The sequence below is a fragment of the Psittacula echo genome (genome assembly GCF_963264785.1).
Source record: "Psittacula echo genome assembly, chromosome: 2".
Classification (NCBI taxonomy): Eukaryota; Metazoa; Chordata; class Aves; order Psittaciformes; family Psittacidae; genus Psittacula; species Psittacula echo.
The window spans coordinates 118,437,346-118,461,107 of NC_137737.1; the positions used below are offsets into that span (position 1 = coordinate 118,437,346).

Genomic DNA, 23,762 nt, shown 5'->3' on the forward strand with positions numbered 1-23,762 from the left:
ATATTCATAGTAGTTTTATTGTATAGCTGCTGCTAATATAAACAAAAATACCATATGACTGCAATACCATAGAGCTGAATCATTAATAATTAGCAATTTGCAGGGTTTATCTATTAATAGTTACAATGACTAAGTGCTTCTTTATGAATTAAGATTTTATACGTCGTGAAGTACACCAAGTTCTTTCAGTTTTGGAAGCTACAGGAACAGACCAGTCACTCCATTTGACCTCAGCAACAGCAGTAGGAAACCTTTCATTTACTGATGAACAGTTACAGCTTTTGAACACCTTTAGTGGATCACACAGTAACATAGGATTTATGGTTACTCTGCAATAATGCAAAATCATCTTGTAAGGCACATGTCATGGATTGATTTCACTTCTGAATTACAAATGGACACGCTTTGCCAACAGACTGGGTTATAATGCTGCACTTCTGCCCTAGTGCTAACCAACAGAAAGTGTCCTTCAGCTTCAGTGATGGATACCACTCTGTTTGAAACCTAGATTCTAGAGCTCCAAGGTGTGTGCATGAAGATTAACTGTTTGCATGGTTGAGACCTGTTTTGATCAATGTAGTTGAGGCCTGTTTTGATCAGTCAAAGCAATTCACACAAATATTTCAGTTCCAGAAAATAAATATATACTGAAGTATAAGAACATCAAATTTAAAATAACCAGAGAATCTATATAGCTATGAACTGCTACATTTTCCTTTATTACAATGTCTATTTCAATTCTTAGAAGCTATTAATGAGCCTTTCAGCTTGTGTTCTGGGAAAGACCATTTAGAATTCAAACAGCCCGCCTAAAGAATATATAAGTAAAAGCATGTGATTTATCCTTACTTATCAAAATGCCAAAAATAGCAATACGTACTTTTGTAACACTGATATTTTAATAACTTACTTTGTTCCCATGTCTACAATTTATATTTTGGTTCTTTGACACTATAGATCATGGAAGTGTGTTTAGTGTCCACAGCAGCATTTGAAGAATGTAACTACATTTCATTTAATCTGGAGGGTAACATTTCTATAAAACAAGAATTTGCATCAGGTTTAAAAATGGTTTTTATTGTTTATGTAATTTGTGGTGAAAAAATAAAAGTGTGTCATTTTATACCTGAAGTCAGCACAGTAATAGTCATCCTGGAAATTACAGTTATAGATGTCTCACAGCATGTATTGAAGTGTTATGGATGTTATGGAACAAAATAGATGCATAGCAGACAACAATAAATTCTTTCAGGATTTCTGAGTTTCTCATAGGAACCTTTGACATATTTTGGTCCACTAGCTGAAACAGAAAAGGTATTTCATATTATTACATTAGTTGCTACATTGTGTGAAATACTGCCTTTTTCAGTGATATTTAGCAGAACACAAAAACAAAATAAAGAGCATACCAAAGAGATATTTTACAGATGCATTTATTTCTTCTTAAAAAGATGAAAGGCATATATTAATGTTAGAGGAAGTTACTGGGTACCAAAACAAATAAGAGAGTTCAAAAATAATGAAACTTCCCTTTTACCTGTTGTCATTGATAAGCCACAGAGGCTATTCTGATTCTGATTTTTTTTTTTTCCTAATGGAAGCAAAGACTCTTTTTACAATACTTAGAAAACTTAATCACTGATATAAAATCCTTTGATTTGAAATAAATTAGCAATAAATTTATTTATACACAAATAATTTATTTCTGGTAATAATTTTGATCTATGTAAACATTAGAATAAGGAAACAGAAAAACTGGTCCTGGAAAGAATTTCAAGATGTGTATTCTGTGGTAAATACCTTCTCTGACTTTTCTTTTACAGTGCAAGACATATGCCTGTGTTTTGGAAAGTCATCTTATGGGACTTACCATTGACTTTAGCATGGGCTTTGTCTGTTTTGATGCTGCCACAAAGGTAAAGTTCTGTCGTTTTTCCATCACATTATTATTCCTTGTTATTTTTTTTATATTGTGGGATAAGTAGTATTTCCTTAAATTGCACTTGGTTTTATTATTGCAAGAGATCATCTGTTGTCAAATCTCTTTGTTTTAGTTTAAACATGGGGGTGATTTTAAAATTATGTGAGAAGTTGTATTCTGCTATATGCTTCTTATTGAAAAGTCAATACCGCTGTCAATTGGAAACAAGAATCAAGTCTTTATTATTTCATTTCACTTGAAAGCCCAGACTGATTAATTTTTAGGTTTCTTTCACTGATGCATCCTTTGTTTTCAGAGAAAATAATCCTGGTTTCAAGCTGATCTGTGAGCTGTATTCTGTTTCATGGGTGGGAATGTGTGTTATTATAGCAGTTCTCAGTTTATGTTTTACATATTTCTGTTCAGGTGTCTGTAAAAACATCAATCAGCCATGGTGTCTATGACTTATGCTTTTATCATTAGTCTTAATAAATTCAGTACAACTGATGAAATAGTTTGCTGTATCAAGTGACTAATAGAGCATCAATTTCTAGATTATATTAATGCAAGTCCAAATCTCAGTAAAATCATTGGGAGCCTAGGTATGTTTGCATTTGCACTAACTGCTAATAAGTACCAAGATGTAAGCAAGCTTTATTGCTATTGCTTGACACTGCTGTTATAGGAGAACATTGACTGAGCATTGGAATAGATTGCCGAGAGAGGTTTTGGAGTTTCTTTCCCTGGAGATATTTGAGAACCATCTGAGCACAATCCAGAGTAATGTGCTCAGGTGACCCTGCTTGAGAAGGAGGAGGTTGGTCTAGACTACCTCTGGTGGATCTTTCTAGCCTCAACCAGTCTGCAATTCTGTGATTCTGTGTTTCTGTGAAGGTGAAATATTTTTTCGAAGTTCCAGTTCTCTTCAACCATCAATTGGTGAAAATGCCCTTTTCTTTACAGAACATGCTCCTATCCTTTCCCTTAAGTCAACCTTTCCCACCACATTACTCCATTAATCAGAACCCTTTAATTTTTCCTTCTCCATTTTACTGCTTGTTTGCACAAGGTGTAGTAAATTTGAAATTCAAATAAGTCATTGTGCCTTTCTGTTTGTAGAAAAAATTATGAAAAGAACATCTTGGTGAATAATATTACTTATAAAACAGGTTCTTCTGTGTGTCTACCACATTTTGATGAGTACCTAAATACAAAAACCATTACCTACTCTCCATCATTTTACAGAAAGGTAAAGATTGTGATTCTCTTAGCCAAAAATTTATTCAGATATCTTCTTTAAGGTTGTGGCCGGTTTAGGTTATGTCTATGCTAGTTGTGTTCTTCAACAATATTGCTATATGCGCATGAACTGAAACATAAACTAGATTTTCAGTTACGTAAGCTAATAATATTATTTCTCCACTTTATGAAGGAGTTCATATGAAGCAGAAGTGTAAAATCTCTTTTCCAAGAAAGATCTGAGAAAACAAAGAATAATGGAAAAAATTTTGCAGGACAAGGAAAATATGAATAAAACTTAACTTAAATATATCCTATTAATATTTAGATATACATTTGTTCATTAAGAGTGTACAAAAGTCACACAAATTAACAAAATCCGTGTAAAAACAAAGCTTCTATTTAAAATATCACAGTGTTCATGAAAAAAATCCACATCTAATTTTTTACAAGTTGTATGAATTTTTAAAATAAGTATTTGAAAATTCAGTGCAAACTATTATATTTCCACTTCCAATGATGGGCTATCTACGACTTCTTGGAGAAACCTGTTCCAGCAACTTACCACACTCGTCATAAAAATATTCTTCCTGATGTCCTATTTAAACCTACCCTCTTTTAGTTTAAAAAACATTACCCCTTACCCTGTCACTGTAGGCCTTGGTAAAAAGTCTCTCTCCATCTTTCTTATAAGCCCTCTTTAAGTGTTGAAAGTATGCATTAAAGTATTCCTGGAGTCTTGTCTTCTCCAGGCTGAACAAGCCCAACCCTCTCAGCCTGTCTTCACAAGAGAAGCGCTCATCCCTCTGATCATCTTCATGGCCCTCCTATAGACCTGCTCTAGCAGGTCCATGTCTTTCTTGCACACATTCACTTCTATTATTTTGACCCTACTCATACCAAATTCAACCACTCTTTTTTGGGTAAAGCTTAACTGAAAGCCATTTTTTATATACTTCATAGTTCAACGTCAGATAATTCATTCAGCCCATCTCTCAATTCTCACAGAATAACACTGCAGATGCAAAATCTTCTAATGAATTCAAAGGTGGTCTTGGACAAGTACTTGGAGGACAGATCTAATGAATATAATTGGATACTTTTTATAATTATTTAATCTCGACATTCTCACGTTTCCCAGAACACAAAGCACAAGTAATAGTTTCTGAGGATACCTGAGAAGTCGTGTCTTATATTTTGATGCAGTGGAATCTTCAGTAAATCTTCAGGAAGTTTCTATTTTATAGATAACAAAGTGCTCATGGTATTTTAAGTTTTCTTTCTTAATCACTACTGAATTGACTGAACTATTTTCAATGGTGAATATTCACCAGTAAAATGAAGTGAAACCAAGTTCTGCAACTAATGATTTTACCAGCTGTTCAGCTATTCCAATATTTAAGCAATGAATCAATATTTAAATTGGTTTCCCCCTCTTACATTTCAAGTTAATAGATTTTTTTTTCCCAGAGTGCATGACAAATTGCAGTCAAAATTTTACAAATGTTCTGAAACCTAAACTCACTACCAGTGCTCATTAATGAGATTATAGAGGGTAATGAAAGTTATGGTTTCCAGTCAAAAAAACATGCAGCCCTGTGTGGCTTGTTTCCTTGTTTACTGTCATTTAATCTTCATATAATAGATGACAATGTTAAGTCAAAATTAGTGGTTAAAATCTGTCATCTGTGCTAAATGTATTCCAAGTCAAGTGCATTATAGTTCAATAAAAACATTGTTTCTATGTCTGCACAGATCTATGATAAATATAAGTACAGAAGGTATTAGGGTTCTTCAGAACAAATCTGTACTGTGATGTGTTTATAACAGCACTGGCATAAATCATAGCAGTTTCTGCTGCATATCCGCTGCTATCTCTTGCTCAATTTTTGACTGATAGCTTGTAGAGCTAGCAGGTTTTTTATCATTTAGAGCATTTGGTATGTTGCTTTATAATAAACTGTTGTGATTTCCTGAAAGGAGAATTAGTTTTTAAGATTGCCTAGTTAAATCAAATTCTTACAACATTTCAGTAAATAATCTCTTAATTCAGCTAAACAGTCTGTAAACTACCAAATGTAATTACAGACACAAAAGAATTTCTCTCCCTTCACATTAAAAATAGTAGCATATACTTGTGCTCTTATTGTTCTGTACCACTCTCTAAAGCCAAAGCTCCAGTGCAAGATGTTATCCCTTTTTTTAAGTAATGAAGTATAGTTTGAAAGACAACTGCAACATAAAAGGCAATCAGACCTAGAGAATACACTATGAACAATAAATAGTATTGCAAATATCTTTAATTTGGTTTTCATACCAAAAGGCTACTAAATAACACAAAACATAATATATATCTTAATTTCTTTAAGAGCACACTCCATGTTTTCTAGGGATACTTACCTTAACGTCTGTCTCTTCATGCAGATAATACACATACAGCATATTGGAATAAAACAGTATGTAAAAAACCCTTGATATCCGAAGTTCAGTAATAGAGAAGGCCAAAAGAAACCAAGTTCACTTCAAGGTCGAGATTTATTAATGTAACTCTTATGAACAAGTATTTATTCTATGGTTAGAAATTTAAATGCTGACCAAATAGCTACTGTAACTGTAATAGAGGCTGTTAAGCATAGTTCTTACAGTCTTACGTACTGTGGCTAGAAACAAAAAAATCCTGGTAGGTCATCCTTTAGTACTAAACAAACTGTAAACTTTTAACATTTGGTGTAACTTTAGTAACACACAAGAACAGTTATTTTATTAGGGCTGACTTTCTTGCTTTTTTTCCTTTGTTTTTTATTCTCTGTGTCTTCCCCTGTCTTTCCCTTTACAGTTATAAAGCCGCGGCAGTTGACAATGAAAATTATCTTGGACCATAATTCTTTCCTAGTAAGACACTCTCTAGAGATCGATAACACAGTAGAACTGAGCATGAGCAAGATCTTAATCCTACTCAGTTTCCTACTGCTGCTACCAGTATGGACAAAGTGTCACTTTGCAAGAATGTAATCTTTCTCAATTAGGTAGGAGACGAACAACTAAATTAAGGCATATCCCAGGTGCCCAGTGACCCAATTATTTTTATTCTTGAAAATGATTCCTGTGAATGCTCCATCCCTGGTGGTGTTCAAGGCCAGGTTGGATGAGGCCTTGGGTGGCATGGTTTAGTGTGGGGTGTCCCTGCCCATGGCAGGGGGGTTGGAACTAGATGATCTTAAGGTCCTTTCCAACACTAACTATTCTATGATTCTAAAATAAGGACCTACAAGTACCTCGTGTAAAAAACTTCCTTAAAAGCTAAACAGAAGAATAATATAGTCAGTCAAAGTGTCATATAAACAAAAAACCAGCAGTGCTGAAAAAGTACAGCTACAGCTTTTTGAAGATGCAGTGGAAAATACAACAAAGGGATTTGTTAAAACTAATATTTGAAAAGTGACTTCTGACATCCTTTTTTAATAAAGATGGTTTCTTTATTTACTCCACCATTTACAGTCGGTCTGAGATGTATCTGTCTAATCATTATAAAACACTGACAGTATCTTTCAGGTTTTTTCCAAGCATCCTACTAAAGGCCAAACTTCTTTTGCTATTATGTGATAAAATCTGTATGATTCATGTCAATGGTTAGTGTAGAGGATACCTGAATTTGGTGATGTGCACTGGCAGGTGCAAAAACTATTTCACAAGTTCATTAAGCGTAAATGTCCTTTTTGCATGAACAGAATGGGTCCAGAACACATAATCCAAAATAGAGGATGAAAGACTGCTTAATAATAAATTGAATGTAGATCATCAATGAAGCCATGGAACACAAATTAATTCTGTTCTGGCTGGAGACTCATATGTTGAAAAAATGCAGCTTTTTCATTCCTAGTGATAATGCAAAATTCCTTGTACATCTTTGCTAAATTTTATAGCTATCACTGAGCCATGGACTAATCAGACATTCATATTTCTATAAATATTCTTTAGATTATGGTAAGTAAAAATACAGACACCCCGATTTATTCTGTGTTTGTTTGGTAATCCAGTCTCTGTTAAGGGTAAATCAAGCTCCGTGACTGAAAACAAAACAAAAACCCTTACCAATACTTATACCCTACATTAAGATAATTATGATGCATTCTTACTTTTCTGATACCATTTTCTAGATAGGAAGTAATTTTGTTTGATGCCATCTCATCAAAATTGTATGTAGTTTAGTCCAGGATTCTGAAGTGATGGGAATGAGTAGCAAACTCACATATAATATGAATGTGAAAATATTTTCTAAGGTCCCTTGCAGAATGTGTTCTAGATTTACCACTAGTGCTAAGAATAGGGGCAATATAGTTTTCTTCATTTGTGTGACTATAGGAAACATCAGCAAATTATTATATGCGCTGAAGTCAATAGCTTTTCTTCCATGTGCCAATTATGTATTGCATTTAAGTCCCATCTATAAAACAAAAATATGCAGATAGAGAGCATCCTTAGGTAATTGTAGCAAAATAACACTAGCAGAAGACAATAGGCAGTAATTTGGTTACAAAGACTAGAACAAATCAGTCCTAGATGATTAGTTATAAATAAAATATTTCTCATTAAGAAGTATTGGTGGAATATCTTGGTCCCAAATATGTCAAAGAAAAAAAAATCCATTTAATTTCAGAGAAGACAGAATTTCAGTTCTTTATGATTTCTGATGCAGTAATTTAATAGCAACTCAAGAGAAGTCTTAAATCTGTCACCTTGTCTGCACTGTTTGTTTGCATTGCATTCTGGTATTCTTTGAAATTGATGTTACTAAATGGTATAAAATGTAAAAAGCAGTTTAAGCAATCTACAAATAATAATTGGGAAGATTTGTATCTTATTGGTTGTTTTAATATTATGCATGATATATACAGTATTTGCTCAGTGAGATTGTATTCTTACAGTGCATTTCTTAAAAAATGAATTAACTATGTCAGATTTTCCATGATCACACTGGATGTATCCAAATGGTGAAGCTGTTGGTATTTTCAGCATATGCTATTTTGCCTTGGTCCCCAATTTCTAAATAGGTCTTCATGAAGTTATTCACAAGTTTTGTCTCGTGGATTGAGAGTTGCCTTTTAAAGGCAATAAGTAATGCATACTGAGTTTTCGTCTTGGTCTTCCATCAAGGCATCATAAAGTTGTGTGGCTCAACTTGAGAAGTGTCTCAGGATTCTCATGAGTGGTTGATGTCAGCATCAGCCACAGAGTTTTTGCATTTGGTTGCAATTTTTACTTTAAAAGGAATTACCACCTGGTCCCTGGTCCATGTGTCAATTCTACTTTAGGGTCAACAAAAATTTAGTGCTTCCTAAAAATGCTATATGTAGTCCTGTAAAATATTCTCAGTGATGCAGGTTATTCACAGTTACTGATGATTAATAAGGAAAGCACTTGAAGAGAACAGACTGCTTTTATTAACTAAAGAAGCACCATGTTAATGTATTACAGAGTATTGAGCTGCATCTTCAAGCCGGTAAGAACGTCTGCTTATATTTTATAATTCATAAAAACTGATTTAGGAATAGCACACATTTAGGTTGTTTTGACAATTTGTGAGAAAGCCAACATGTTTTACAAATGTACATATTGTTTAGAAGTCAATCTATACATATATATATTTATACAAATTTATATCACCCTATATTAACTCTCTGAGACAAGCATTAAACAAATGGTTCTAAGGATCTGTGATGTTCAAAACCATGAGAAATTCATTCACTTGGCTTTGACAGTGGTATAGGTCAATATCCCCAAGGGTGCCTAGTCCCAATGCAGGAGAATTAGCCTTTAAAATTAGAATTCAGAACAGTCACCACAGCAAGCTCTGTGATACTCTCTCATGCATTTACATCAGTGCTGTAGCTACACATCTCTGTGAAACTGTGTACTTTGGTGAGTAGGTCTTGCTTCTCTTTTCTACTTGAGATAGTCTTTGAATAAAATAGTTATTGAAAAAGAGTAAGTCTGGTTTCTGTTCATTGCTTATGTATTTTGTGGTAGTGAAAATGAAAAGAAAAAAAGCCACCCAGAACACACAAAACAACAAAGTGTTGCAAATGAATGGTTTAGGGTCACTCAAAGAATCACCATCAGAGGTATTAGCAAAAGTGGTTTTCATATGAATTTGTGAAAAGTGTGACTTGACAAAGTTAAATGGCAAGGTTCATTCCATTACTTACTACATGGATGAAACATACAAAAGAAAATTGAGTTAGGATTGAGCTAGAAGATTTACACAGAGACCCTCACATTGAGTCACAAGATTCGGAGTAGAACCTCTTGCTTTCTAAACTCCTGATGGTGCTTAGGGTGCAGCTAGGTCCAATCCTATTCTCAGATTTGGCCAATAGTTTATGTCTACAGGAACTAACTACATGGTCTTCATTACCATTGATTTAGCATGCTATCAGCAACTTGGTGAGGATCTGTTGCAAATAAGGAGTCTTTCCCTTGGGAAAGAAAGAATTTCTCAGTCTCAGATAAGGAATCTCAAAGCTTGAGAGGCATCCCAGCTCAGAGGGAGATCACCACCATGCAGCCATGCTGCCTAGCAGGGCAAGCTCAGAGAAGGCTCACTTAGGTTGTCGTGGGATAAAGTGGTTGGCTCATGTCAGATTGCATGAAATGGGAAAGGTATGCATGAGGCCCTCTGTACCCACAACTTTGTTTCTTGATAAATGAGTCTTGAAAAAAACCACCTTCTATCCATGTGTTAATCGCATGATTGGTGTGCCAAGCTCATATGTATTGATGCTCACTGTCACTCTGCTCTTTTGTGAGTTTCCTGGAAGAGTTCTTCTTTCCTGGACCGGCTACGGCTTAGGCATTTATCTCATTTGGAGCCTGTACCAAAATACTGCTGGTTTGGTTAAAGGGCTTTAGTGTATTAATTGTAGGAAACCAAGGATCCTCAAGATAGTGTATTTTAAGAGAATGATCTGACTGGTGATATCTTTATAATCTTATACATCTTCTGCAGTTCTGGCTACATAGGGGAGCACTTCAGCTTCTTTGGTTGGAGACAAGGAATTAAATGTATCTTACTGGGCATATACCTAACTAATTCACCGAGTTTTAGCTATCTGCAATTGGACATCTAGTTTAACCTAGTTGCTAGACTTTTCATGTTGTGTGGCACATCAAGGTGTAGACACATCCAGTGTATCAGAGTGAACCAGCATTCATCCCAGTTCAAACAAGGATGAAGGAATTGTTATTAAGAAATTGTCTAGAACAAAAGAAGTAGCCAGGAATACTTTGTATCCTGACTTAAGAACTTATAATGAAATTTCTCATTGAAATTGAATTTCTCATGAAATTTCCCACTTTTATTTTTGCAAAAAGAACCCTCCTCCTCTGTGGGAAAAAAATGTGCAATTCGTTGAAGATCACTCAAGAGAAACATTTCATTTTTCTTTCATTTGGGAGTCATTTCATGCATTGTCAATGGCATTTTAATTCCTTTACACTATAGATAAAGAGTGTTTAATAATCTGTGTGAAGTATGCTATTGAACTGTCAGTTCTCCAAACTTGTTTTGATATCCTAATGGAAGAAGTGCTGTCTTGTCTTGAAAACGATTTTGTCCCCTGCACACTACAGACCTATGTTGCAATGTACTCAAGTAAGAGCCATTGCTAAGTAGGGCTCTCCAAACTGATGTTATGCATAAACTGAAGTGTGTTCTTGGGTCATGCCTGTCATTTGGTATGACTGTCATTCTCTTTCCTCTGAGTGGGAATGAAGCAAGTGGCGAAACTTCGTGGTAAATGCCAAAGTGCTGCAGTTCTTTACAACTTTGATCTTCACTTGAACTTAATCTGATTGGGAATGACAGGTACCCTGGTATTTTGCCTACCCATCTAAAGGTCCTTGTTACTACTGTGCCTCTCTCCTGGCCTCCCTATACATCATCAGAGAAAGATGAAAGCTTGTTTCCTTGATGGTTCTCCTGAGATAAAGAGACCATCAGTGGCCTTGACATTTATCATGTAGGAAATCACATGCTTAAATAGACTCGGTTTTCATTCAGAAACCAATGATCTTGATCTTACAACTAGATTTGTTGAGCTACATAGGTCTGTGAAAAAGGGAGTTTACAATGTATGTGGGAAGTATGGCCACCTGAATGGTATACTGGTTTGGTTGGTTTTATTTTTTTTACTTCACTATCTACAGGATGTAAGTAAACATCATTGGTCAAAAAAGATGAAAGGAATTGCACACACTAGGGGATGAGGGAAGCTATTCTATGTTCTGTAGCACAGCTTGATGGGCTCAGGTGGACAGCTTTTGAAACAAATATGATACAGTTTCACATAAATTGCCAAATTCCTCTGGTTTATCTGGAACAGAATGTCCTTAACTGTTTATGGTAGATGGGAGCTCACCTGTCATATACACACAGAAAATGAAAGTGGTGCTGAGATTATGGCTTTTTAATCTGCAAGAGGCAAATTGGAAATTTGGAAAAAATAATTCTAAGACTTGCTCTGTGTACTGTGCACGGTTAAGTTACTGTCCTTTGGGGTTTTTTTCTCCTTCAAGTTGCTAAGACAAACACAGCTAACTTTATTTAGCTTTGTGCAGGTTAGGAATTTTTACTAGTCATTAATTTAAAAAGATTAACACATTCTGAAGTAAAGGGACCTGAATAGATTTAGGATACTTGAAAAATTTTACCTCCCTCATATTGTTTAAGTACATACTAAATCATTTATCAATATAGACAAAGGACACAGATGGGAAGTATCATCCTATACCACTGAAAAGATTTAATTTACAAACACTCAAACAAAAGAAAATGGAACAGCACTTCCTGCCTTAAGTTTCTGTGTTGTCCAATCCATGTGAAATTAACGTGTCCTCAAAGTATTGGCACATGAGTGCAGATGACTTTATAACTATGTGAAATATTACTGAAATCACAATGAAAAATGTTAGGGCTTCAAAATGGAGGGTGAAGATATCTTTAAATGAGGCTGAAAAGACAATAAAAAATAGCTCTTTTCCACTTTTAAGCAAAGTAATTTGAAATAGTTTTTTTTTCCTACATAAATCCACATGAGATATGAAAAAGAAAGATGCATTACTAGCCAGCTGTAAATTTTATTAATTGCATGCTTATTCTGTAGTGCAATCTGTTTTTCTTTTCAGCAAGAGACAATGTAATTCATAATATAACTACATGAAATGCCACTGATATGCTTAGAATTAATAAATTGGTCATTCCTGAATTCCTGATTAGAGCTCTCATAAGTAAACTCAAAATGAGTCCTCATTACAGAGTTTCCTTTTGTCATTTTATAATTTAAAAATGGATATTTGTTTTTAATTTGAAATTCCCTATACGTTAAAACTAGATTTTTTTAATATGGAAAGAAAAAGAGAGGACTTCTATGGCAGTTTATCATTTCAGATGGAATGGGGAATCCACATATCATCAGTGGGAAAACATCTTTGGAGTTTGGCATGACAATGAATTTACTAATCCTCTCTTTTTTGTTTAATCAGGGTTAAATATAGATAAAGGAATTTCAGACTAAATTTCAAAAATGTAGTCTTGACAGATCTGAATCACACACTGACAAAATACAGTACATCCATATGTGTACATATAGTACATAGGAACATCAGACCACATAACACTAAACTGATTTAATTATGTACCATAGAAAGGTTAAAGTTCCCTTGAAAGGAGATTAGCTATTTCTAATACAATTTTCAATGATAACTACACTAAGTTGCTTGTGTATGGTTTTTTTATGTTTCTTTTTTTTTCCCCTAGGCTGTACTTTGGAGGTACAAGTTTTCCCAGCTCAAGGGTTCTTCAGATGATGGGAAGAGCAAAATCAAATTTTTGTTCCAAAACCAAGATACTAAACAAATTGAAGCAAAGGTAAAAATAATGTATTGTGAGTTTTGTACGTTAAAAGCAGTTATCAAAGCATCTAGGGGAATGCAGTAGTAAATTAAAATTAATTACTTAGTTTACTAATTACTAAATCAAAGCAAGCTCAATGCAAACAAGACCAAAGAAATTCCAAGAAAAGAAAGCTGAATCAATTGCTTGAATTTTTGCGAGTTGAAAGTCTTTTGAAAGGTGCAATTACATTAAAAATTTATAAAACCCAAAACTCGCTGTGTATACATTTAGGCACATTTACTGACTCTCCTCTTTATCATTTTGACAAAGCTGGCTGAGAGTTTGACCCTACTTTTCACCCTATATTTTTATCATGAAGAAATGGTGCAAAATATATCCTCAAGTCAACCTAGGGACAAAACCCAGCAAAGAGCTAAAATCTGTTTTTATTTCACAGGAGAAAAAAAAAGTGTGGATTAAACACATACTCCCTTACAAGACTGAAGCTTTATGTCTGTGTCTAATTGAAAGTCAGTAAAGTTGTATTTTCAGTTGTGCTTTTGTTGCAAGACCTAATTCATGAAAACAGTAACCCTGAGAGTTTGATTTATGTCTTTTGACAATAGGGCATTTGCTTTCCCAGTGTGTGCGAGGAACGGTGATCTCTCAAGTTCTTTGAAAACTAGAACTGCCTTAGAGTCTGGATCAAAGGTCTTTTAGACTAGGATCCGAATTTTTACGTTAACCTAAAGACTAGTTTCTTGGCCACATTTAAGCCTTGCTTTTGAAGCATCTGCTATACCATTTTTCCTTATCATGTCAGAGAGAAAATTGCAGAATGAATGTGGTAACTATATGGTTCTATGAGCCAAAAGGAAATTAATAAATAAATTGCTGGCAAAAAGGGCTAAATATGTACAGCATGATAAAGCATGTAAAGAAAAAAGGCACTGTGTCAGAGGCAGTCATGAGTTTGAATGCAAATACCTGCATTAAGCTCTTTATTATAAACACAGCCTTTCACATTGATCAATTTAGAAATAAAAATTTTTACTTTACATTAATTTTCTCAGTAATCAAAGAATACCAGTTATATCATGATCAAAAAAAGGTTATGTTGTCTTTGGAAGGTGCTACGGCATTTATAGTGAGCACTTTATTCATTCCAGTTTGTTCATATATGAAGTATGTTGCTTAGTCTAAGAAATGCAAATAAATTTGGCTATAAAATGAATGTCATTCTTGGATCATATTTTTTCACCTTTGGTTAGTTTAAACTTCTATGGATTGGCCCCTTCAGTATCCTTTAAGCTTTTCTTGGATTTAAAGCACTATTCAGCATGAGAAGAGGTGGAACAATCTAGCCTCTATTTTTTGGACTCTAGTAGCATTACAGATTTAGAGGTATAACTATTTGCAGAACTCTTGAGGCATTAGGAAATGTTAATCAGATTTGCAGAAATGCTTGTAATGCCAGATTTCATGCATACTGTATGCAGGCTACATTTGGAATCAGGTGATGGGAATTCTGTAAAACATCTGTTAAAGGTTGTGATGAATATTCATGAACGCAGTTATCATCACCTGTTAAATGCATCTCTGTGCTTCAAATGGCCTGGGGACCGACTGTTGTAAGGGGAAATACAGTGTAACATTTTCTCTACAGAAAAATAATTTTTGCCAGTTCCATTACACAGGGACTAACAGTATATAGTGAGATGAGAGCTCATAGCTGAGAATGAAACCAAAACACTGAAAAGTCATTGCCCCAGCATATAAGGGCTCTTAAATTCTGCATTCCCAAATAGTAATGTGGAAGCAGGGCATGGCAGGGAACACTGATACAGCTTAACAAAGTCACTGGAACAGAAGTTTTTTTTTCCTCTTCATGGTTAACACTAACCCACTCTATGCAGAACCTGTTATGGCGTATGCATACCTGATCTGAGACTCCTTCTTGTCTTGCCTCCAAGATCTATTTTTCTCCAGCTCCAAATTTCAGCTATAGTACTGACAGAATGTATTCAATGTATATAATGTGCTATAATTCAGTTACCCCCTGCAAATGTGAGGTGGCCTGGCCTTTTTTGTTATTTTGGGGTATTTTTAAACAATTTTGCTTTTGTCATGGTCTGCAGTTGGCTGAATATGAGCAGTGTGCCCAGGTGGCCAAGACCAATAACACCCTGGCTTGTATCGGAAATACTGTAGCCAGCAGGACTTGTGGAGTGATCATCCCCCTGCACTTTGCACTGGTGAGGCTGCAGCTTGAATCCTGTGTTCAGTTCTGGGCCCCTCACTGCAAGACAGACTCTGAGGTGCTGGAGCATGTCCAGTGTCCAAAGAAGAGCAACAAAGCTGGTGAAGGGCCTGGAGCACAAGTCTGATGAGAAGCAGCCAAGGGAACTGGGGTTGTTTAGTCTAGAGAAAAGGAGGCTCAGGGAAGAGCTTATTGCTCTCTACAACTACCTGAAAGGAGGTTGTACTGAGGTAGGTGGCCATCTCTTTTCCCAAGTAGCAAGAGGAAATGACTTCAAGTTACATCAGGGGAGGTTTAGATTGGATGTTAGGAAAAAAATCTTCACCAAAAGAGTTGTCAAGCTTTGGGACAGGCTGCCTAGTGAAGTGGTGGTATCCCTTTCCCTGGATGTGATGGGGACACATAAATGTGGCACTTAGACTTGGCAGTGCTAGGTTAACAGTTGGATTTGATGATCTTAAAGGTCTTTTCCAAACTAAATAATTCTATGATTCTACATAATTCTTTCCTGTACAAACATGAGTTATAAAAATCCAAATGCTTCCTGTCTTCTTTCATTTACAATGCTGTGCATCTCATGCTATCCCAGTAGTGTTGATATGGCATGTTGTATCAGTGTGATAATATCCTTTAGCTTTAAAACATTTATTATCTACAGAATTAAGAGTGTCAGAGTGCTTAGATATTGAATTTTGATCCAAAAGTTACTAGTCTGGAAAACCATTCAGATTTGTATGTGGGCATTGCTTGGTAAAAAAAAAAACAAAACAACAAAACAAACAAACAAAAACAAAAACAAAAAACAGGTTATGGAACAGCATTTTAAATTTTAGCCTTTCTGTCTTCATAATTATGCAGCAACTAGTCCATGTTCTTGTGGAATATACAGAGATATCACTGTTAATTTTAGAAGAATATAGGAAAAATATGAGAACAAATGCAGAACCACATCCATTTATCAGTCAGCTTCTTTTTTGTTTTTGAGAAACACACTTGTCACCAGAGTTTAGCTAATATTTATATAATGCTGTCAATGTTTTTACAGCATGTTTCATGCCTGACTTAACAAGACTCAAAATGGCATGCTCTGAGACACACAGCATGTGCTATGGATTTGGTTACAGTTCCACCACGCATACTTCTTTTCCACTTGGAAATAATTTAAGATATTTGAACATTTGCATTATTCTGTCAGTTATTGTGAAAAATACTGCTTTTTACTAGAGACTTTGTACTGATGGTTTTGTTTGGCTTCTCTGTAAATAATAGCACGTTACTATAAAGATATATAGTGTAGTGTAAAAGAAGTGTCTCCTTGTAGATTTAAGCAATTCCAGTCTGAAAAATCCGAACAGTAATTACCATAGGTCACATCAGTAGGTTCGTGTCAGGGTGTCTGGATGCAAAGACCTAACTTTGAAGGTCTCTAAGGCAAAGTCTATGTGGTTTCTGAGAAGAAAATCACTTAGGGGCAACATTAATCACCAATACCCCTTAGACAATCCAATCTGTAGGTTATTTCCCAGCTGTCACTCAGCAGGAAATATTACACAAGTTTGCACAGTCAGACAGAATTTTTCTGATTAAGAGCTACAAAATAGAGCTGGTTTGGCAAAATGTGGAACCTACATGTCTCCTTTGTTCTTACTGAGCTGTTCGGGTTGGGTTGAAAAAAACAAGTACAGAAGGGCAAAGCTTTCTCCTTATCTATAAGACACAAAGGGATTCACTTAGGCACCTTCCTATCTAGTTACCTATTTCTCTCTTTGTTTAGCTACAGGTTAATGGTCCAATAATATCTTTCCAGTATCACAGCAGCTTCCAGATGCTAACACAATCTCAAAACTGTAATAAACTCAGAGTCCTTTGCTGTCCTGTTTCACCTGGCTAAGTATTGGATCACTGCAATGGAAGCTGCTTTATATTTTCTGACAAATATGAAGAGATCCTGTTTCTTTACATATATATGCTTCCAAACATAGGAATATGTCATATATATAAAAATCAGTATCAGTGCTGTTTGTCTTATTACATGCAATTTCCATCTGAATTTTCTAGGTAAGTAAACACACCAGTGAGTAATTTCTGTGAACTAGGAGTTGCTGTGCCTTGTAAAACATATGTATAACTCAAAAGCTATGCTTTGGTCTCTGTTTTCACCTTTTTGAACTTGCAGGACTTTTACATAGCTCAACGGTTTTGACAGGAAAACTCAGGCAAGGTCACACAGTTTTCCTCCATCAGGTCAGCTTTTGTTCACAAATTAGCTGAACTCCTAAGCTGAGTGTTACAAAACTGAAATGAATTAAAAAATCAGCACATCAAGATGAAGATCCAGTCAATTTTCTTTGCCTATATGAATATGGAGAATTGAAGAGGGCAGAAATAAAGGCCAGGTTGGATGAGGCCTTGGGTGACATGGTTTAGTGTGGGGTGTCCCTGCCCATGGCAGGGGGGTTGGAACTAGATGATCTTAAGGTCCTTTCCAACCCTAACTATTCTATGATTCTATGATTCTATGATTAGCAAAGGAAGCAAAGTAACTTCAAGGATTTATCATTAATACTTATTAATCAATTAATACCTTAACAGTAATTAATGTCAGTTAATTCATACTTGAAATTATCTTCTATAGAAGTCTAATCTAAAATAAGACAAATAGCCCAAATTACTGCTGTTGTGAAGGAAATGCCCACTTTCAGCTGTTGCCAGGTGTCTTAATGGATGCTTGCACCATTTTCCAAACTGACATTTCTGCTTATTTCAAGTATATTCTCTAAAATACAATTTTAATTTAATTGAAAGTTTTGTTGCATGTGTTAGAAGTCATTACCCTAGATGATTACATTCATGTATCAGTGTCTTCTGGTGAAAGCATTTTTCCCCAAGTCCTGCACAATTATTGCACTTCAGTTCCTGCATTGTCTAACATTAGCTAGCATATAGACATCAATGTTTTAAAGAGAAAATATCACCATTTTGTGGACAATTTATGTTAGGTATGGACATAAAAAGATATTATGATAAGCATTTATAAGTAAGGTTTTGCAGCTAATGCAGCCACATTAAGAATTAAGGATGGAGACTGACAGATTAGAAAGCATAACAAGATGTGCAAAGTTCATCTGCTTTTCTGAAAGTGATCCGATGTATAGAACTACTTACTCAAATGGTATTCAGTAGCTTATTTTAAACATACTTCAAGTTTAGAATATCATCTTTAAATGGGTTTTAAGTGTACCTACTAAGGATTTTTACAGAGGGACTTCTCAGTTGCAGTGACTGCATTCTGAGTTCTGATTTCTAACCTGTGTAGGTTTGTGTGATTCAATTACAGGTTTTCCGTGTTCATATCCCTCTTGTGTTGTTCGCAGTACTCCAGGTGGAGTCTCAAGAAAGCAGAGTAGAGAGGGAGAATCATCTCAACCTGCTGGCCTTGCTCCTTTTGATGCAGCCCAGCATACAATTGGCTTTCTGGGCTGCAAATGCACACTGCTGACTCATGTCAAGCTTTTCATCAACCAATACCCCCAAGTCTTTTTTCCCGACGACTGGAAAAAGGGAAATATAACCCCCATTTTCAAGAAGGGGAAAATGGATGACCTGGGGAATTACAGACCAGTCAGTCTCACCTCTGTGCCTGGCAAACTCTTGGAGCAGATTCTCCTGGAAGGCATGCTAAGGCACATGAAAACAAGGAGGTGGCTGGTGACAGCCAGCATGGCTTCACTAAGGGGAAATCCTGCCTGACCAATTTGGTGGCCTTCTATGATGGGGCTACGAAACTGACGGACGGGGCAGAGCAGTTGACGTCATCTACCTGGACTTGTGCAAAGCATTCGACACTGTCCCACATGACATCCTTGTCTCTAAATTGGAGAGACATCAATTTGATGGGTGGACCACTCGGTGGATAAAGAACTGGCTGGATGGTCGCACGCAAAGAGTTGTGGTCAATGGCTCGATGTCCGGCTGGAGACCAGTAACAAGTGGTGTCCCTCAGGGATCGGTGTTGGGATCGGTATTGTTCAACATCTTTGTCAGTGAGATGGACAGTGGGATTGAATGTGCCCTCAGCAAGTTTGCCGATGACACCAAGCTGTGTGGTTCAGTTGATACACCGGAGGGAAGGGATGCCATCCAGAGGGACCTTGACACGCTTGTGAGGTGGGCTGATGCCAACCTGATGAAGTTTAACCATGCCAAGTGCAAGGTCCTACACCTGGGTCAGAGCAATCCCAGGCACAGCTACAGGTTGTGCAGAGAAGAGATTCAGAGCAGCCCTGCAGAAAAGGACTTGGGGGTGTTGGTTGATGAGAAAATGAACATGAGCCGGCTTCAGTGTGTGCTCGCAGCCCAGAAAGCCAACCGTATCCTGGGCTGCATCAAGAGGAGCGTGACCAGCAGGTCGAAGGTGATCCTGCCCCTCTACTCTGCTCTCATGAGACCTCACTTGGAGTATTGTGTGCAGTTCTGGTGTCCTCAACACAAAAAGGACATGGAACAAGTCCAGAGGAGAGCCACGAGGATGATCAGGGGACTGGAGCACCTCCCATATGAAGAGAGGCTGAGAAAGTTGGGGCTGTTCAGCCCGGAGAAGTGAAGGCTGCGTGGAGACCTCATAGCAGCCTTCCAGTATCTGAAGGGGGCCTACAAGGATGCTGGGGAGGGACTATTCATCAGGGACTGTAGTGACAGGACAAGGGGTAACGGGTTCAAACTTAAACAGAGGAAGTTTGGATTGGATATAAGGAAGAAATTCTTTACTGTGAGGGTGGTGAGGCACTGGAATGGTTTGCCCAGGGAGGTTGTGAGTGCTCCATCCTTGGCGTTGTTCAAGGCCAGGTTGGATGAGGCCTTGGGTGGCATGGTTTAGCGTGAGGTGTCCCTGCCCATGGCAGGGGGGTTGGAACTAGATGATCTTAAGGTCCTTTCCAACCCTAACTGTTCTATGATTCTATAAGTCCTCCTCAGGGCTGCTGTCAATCCATTCTCCACCCATCCTGTGCTTGACCTTGCGCTTGGCCTTGTTGAACTTCATGAGGTTTGCATTGGCCCAAGCCTGTCAAGGTCCCTCTTGATGACATCTCTTCCCTCCAGTGTGTCAACTGCATCACAGAGCTTGGTGTCATTGGAAACCTCATCTGAAGCTGGTGTGTGATACACAAAATCCTGACTAGAAGAAAGTGTATTCAGACAAGAGGATAAACATATGACAAAGTGTATACAGAAACAAAAGGGGTGGTTAAGCATGCACAAAAGCTTCTCGGTTCCCCTCATCTGTGGAGTAGACCCATGGACAGCTAAAAGTGGAAGTTCTAGCAGAGGTGAGGGAATGTTTTATTTGTCAGCAGCTCTGCATGAAGTCTTATCTGTACATTAAGATTTCTTGTGATTAGGCTAATCTGAGAGAAAAGTCTTGTTCCTGATAGATCTTGTTCCCATCGATCAGGCTGTTGTGAATTGAGCTGCAGCCATTAATCAATCCTGTATGTGCTCCCCACATGCCAGTCAGCCTACTGTGCTTCACATTGATTGAATTTCCAGTTAAATATGCATGCCTACATTGAAATGGGAATAATGTTTCAGGGCAAATAGTAATCCATTATTTGATGATTTTTCAAAGTTTATCTTTGCAGTCGAAGTAATTTCTGCACTGTGTTACTAACAGTAATCCAGTGGTACCTTCGGAGTCTGTTCTATTGCCTTACTTGTTTTTCTTGAAAGTCCATTGAGCAACGCATCTTCCCAATGTGTTGCTGTTTCAGAAACACCTGTGATAACTGTTGGTAATTATTGTTCTAATGCACTGTGAAAATTCAGTGCCCAACAGGTATAATTATTATAGTAAGAACTTTCAGCTAATAGGGTTACCTAATTGACTCAAACAATTCTCAAACTGTAATATTTAATAGGCTTATCCTCTTGAGATGTAGAGGGAAATGTTGTCTTTCTAGATGTAACACGTGGAATTGATACTATGAATATTTCACTTTTCCGCTAAATATTTATTCTCTCATCTTCACTTTCATTTTTATTTTTATAAAGAAGAGTAATATATTAATAAAAAAACTGTTAACTGAAAAATAATTTAATTTTAATGACTGATAGTTCTTATTCTGAAATAGCTTCTATAATTCTTTGTTTCTTCATTTTGAATTTCCATTGTATTCTTATTTATGATACATTTTCTTATTTTGAAGTTTAAGGAGCTAAAAAAACTTTGGCATAGCGATAAAATTGCCCTTCTCCCAGTGTTTGAAAATCAGAATGTCTCTAAAAAGGTGTTTTTTTAAATGGACACAGATGGCAGGTTTGTGAAACTTGACATAAACTTTATCTTCTTTATTGAGAATTGGTGGTTAAGGGATTTTAACGAATCTCATGGGACGTTTAAAGAAGACTTTTTAAAGAAGCTCATGGAAACTTAATTTCTGAGCATGTCTGAAGGACACCTGCTTATGTTGCAAAAGAGCTGAACAAAGCTCTACCCATTCAGTACGTCACTGGACACTCTGCACCTGCAGCTGTCCACTTTCAGGCAGTTGTTCTCCCTTGCAAAAGAGGGATTTGTGAACATCTCTGTGAATTACCTGAAGCAATATCTCCCAGGAAATCTCAAGAGGCAGAAAATTGCAGGTTAATGTTATTTTGAGAGATTTAGCTATTTTTTGTTGAATTTACAACATTATCAATATTCTTTAAATAAAAAAAAGTAAAACCCTCAGCTCTTCACAGCCTGGAAATAGCAGTGCTGGACAGAAAGATAAATAGAATATACCACAGATATCTATTACTGTCTTCATATTACAATGAAGGAGTCCTTATAGGCAGTGAATCAAAGCAGAAAGATGCAACTCTGCACTACCAACCCTAAACTTAAATGTATTCAAATACCTCAGTATTTGCTGTCAAATAAACCAGGTATTTACTGGTCAAATGCCAACTCCAAAAAAAATCATGGTGAAGATAGATAACCTAAAAAAGACTGATGAGGTAAAGTCAAACACAAAGGAGCAAATTTATATATGTAAAAAATATATATATATATATATTTTTATTTATGTCCTCTAAAGGTGGTGTCTAAAAGGGTCCCACCTAGTCTAATCACATGCTTTGGAGCTTTAGAGATGTAAATTAAAGTAGGAAAAGAAGGAATTGTCTAATATTGCTAATAAATTTAAAACATGGAGTCTGTTCCTTTTTTCAGTCCAGTTACAGGTTACTGTTGAGAGGGTTACTTCTCAGTGAAAACAGATCACTATAGGTGAATAACACTGTGTGATCACAGCACTTTTTGAAAACCTGTGGGTGTTTTGGGTGGGAAGGAGGGAGATTTTTTTCTTGGTTAAAGAATCAGCATAGGTAAGATAATACCTACCAGTGTGAAGTGACATGATGATGTGATGAGGAACTTGATATTATTGATCTTTATGGGTACATTGTATATACAGTAGCAATCCAGAGATGTGTAGATTTATGGTGCAGTCCAATTTTTATCTAAATTAACCTGCAAAAGTGCCAGATTTGCATTAACCTGAGGGAAAACAAATATGTAGCATCACTTTCCTTCCCTTTAGCTGGTAGGATCTAATATCTCTATGGAAGCATTTCTTAACTTAGAAATTTGTCCATGTTAACCTCCAAACAATTACTGAATGGGGATAGCTCAATGTCCAAGCCCCTGTAATGGAGAATTGTCAGGCACATTAGAAGAATTACATTAAACTATTAAAATCATTGCTATTTGAATACTGGTTCATTCATGGGTATATGTTTGTGAGGTGTTCTTTCTTTTTTTTCATATTTAATCTTTTTTTTTTCACTTCCAGGAGCTGGAATTTTCCAACCTGTTTGCAGTTCTTCACTGTATCCACTCATTCTTTGCAGCGAAAGTGGCTTGTTTGGACCCTTTGTATGTAGGCAGTCAAGCCACAGCTTCTGCTGCTCCCACAACTTCTGGTACTGGCAAATTAAAGTATGCTACTTGACTTCTCACATGACAGCACTGCCACTTAACAACAATGTATATTCATAAGATGTAGACCTTTGGTGAACCATGTACATGGAAACCAATCCTGGAGGCAAGACATCTTGCAGCATCAGCAGATAAATGCTCATGTGGGATCATAGATTCATCTCTGTTCTGCAAGACATCGATATATAATCCTAGTCGAAACCCCAGAATAGGACAGATATGCTTTTAGTATGATCTATTTGTACTTACATAGTGCTTTAAGCAACACTGGAAACAAAGGAATAAATGACGAAATGAAGCACTTCGGTATTTAATAAAATTTTCAAATTGCTGTAATAATACACAAATAGAATTGTCATTTTGCTGGTTTCAGATGTTTTTTATGACAATATACTAAACTCTGAGTATGAACTTAATACCTTATCATTATAAATGACATAAGAGCAAGCAACAAGCATATAGTACATGGTGA

At 36.3% G+C, this 23,762-nt stretch overlaps 1 protein-coding gene across 1 annotated transcript in view; it reads left to right on the forward strand.

The window, feature by feature from the left end:
• The window catches only part of SNTG1 (syntrophin gamma 1), a gene marked incomplete at its 5' end in the record, with an annotated part of 149,827 nt that extends 126,335 nt beyond the window's left edge, over nucleotides 1-23,492 (forward strand). The window contains 3 exons of the mRNA XM_080609708.1: nucleotides 1,824-1,916; nucleotides 12,975-13,085; nucleotides 23,145-23,492. Coding sequence (XP_080465834.1) covers nucleotides 1,824-1,916; nucleotides 12,975-13,085; nucleotides 23,145-23,303 — 363 coding nt within the window. The 3' untranslated portion in view covers nucleotides 23,304-23,492. The remainder of the gene's footprint in view (nucleotides 1-1,823; nucleotides 1,917-12,974; nucleotides 13,086-23,144) is intronic.
• Nucleotides 23,493-23,762: the final 270 nt, after the last annotated feature.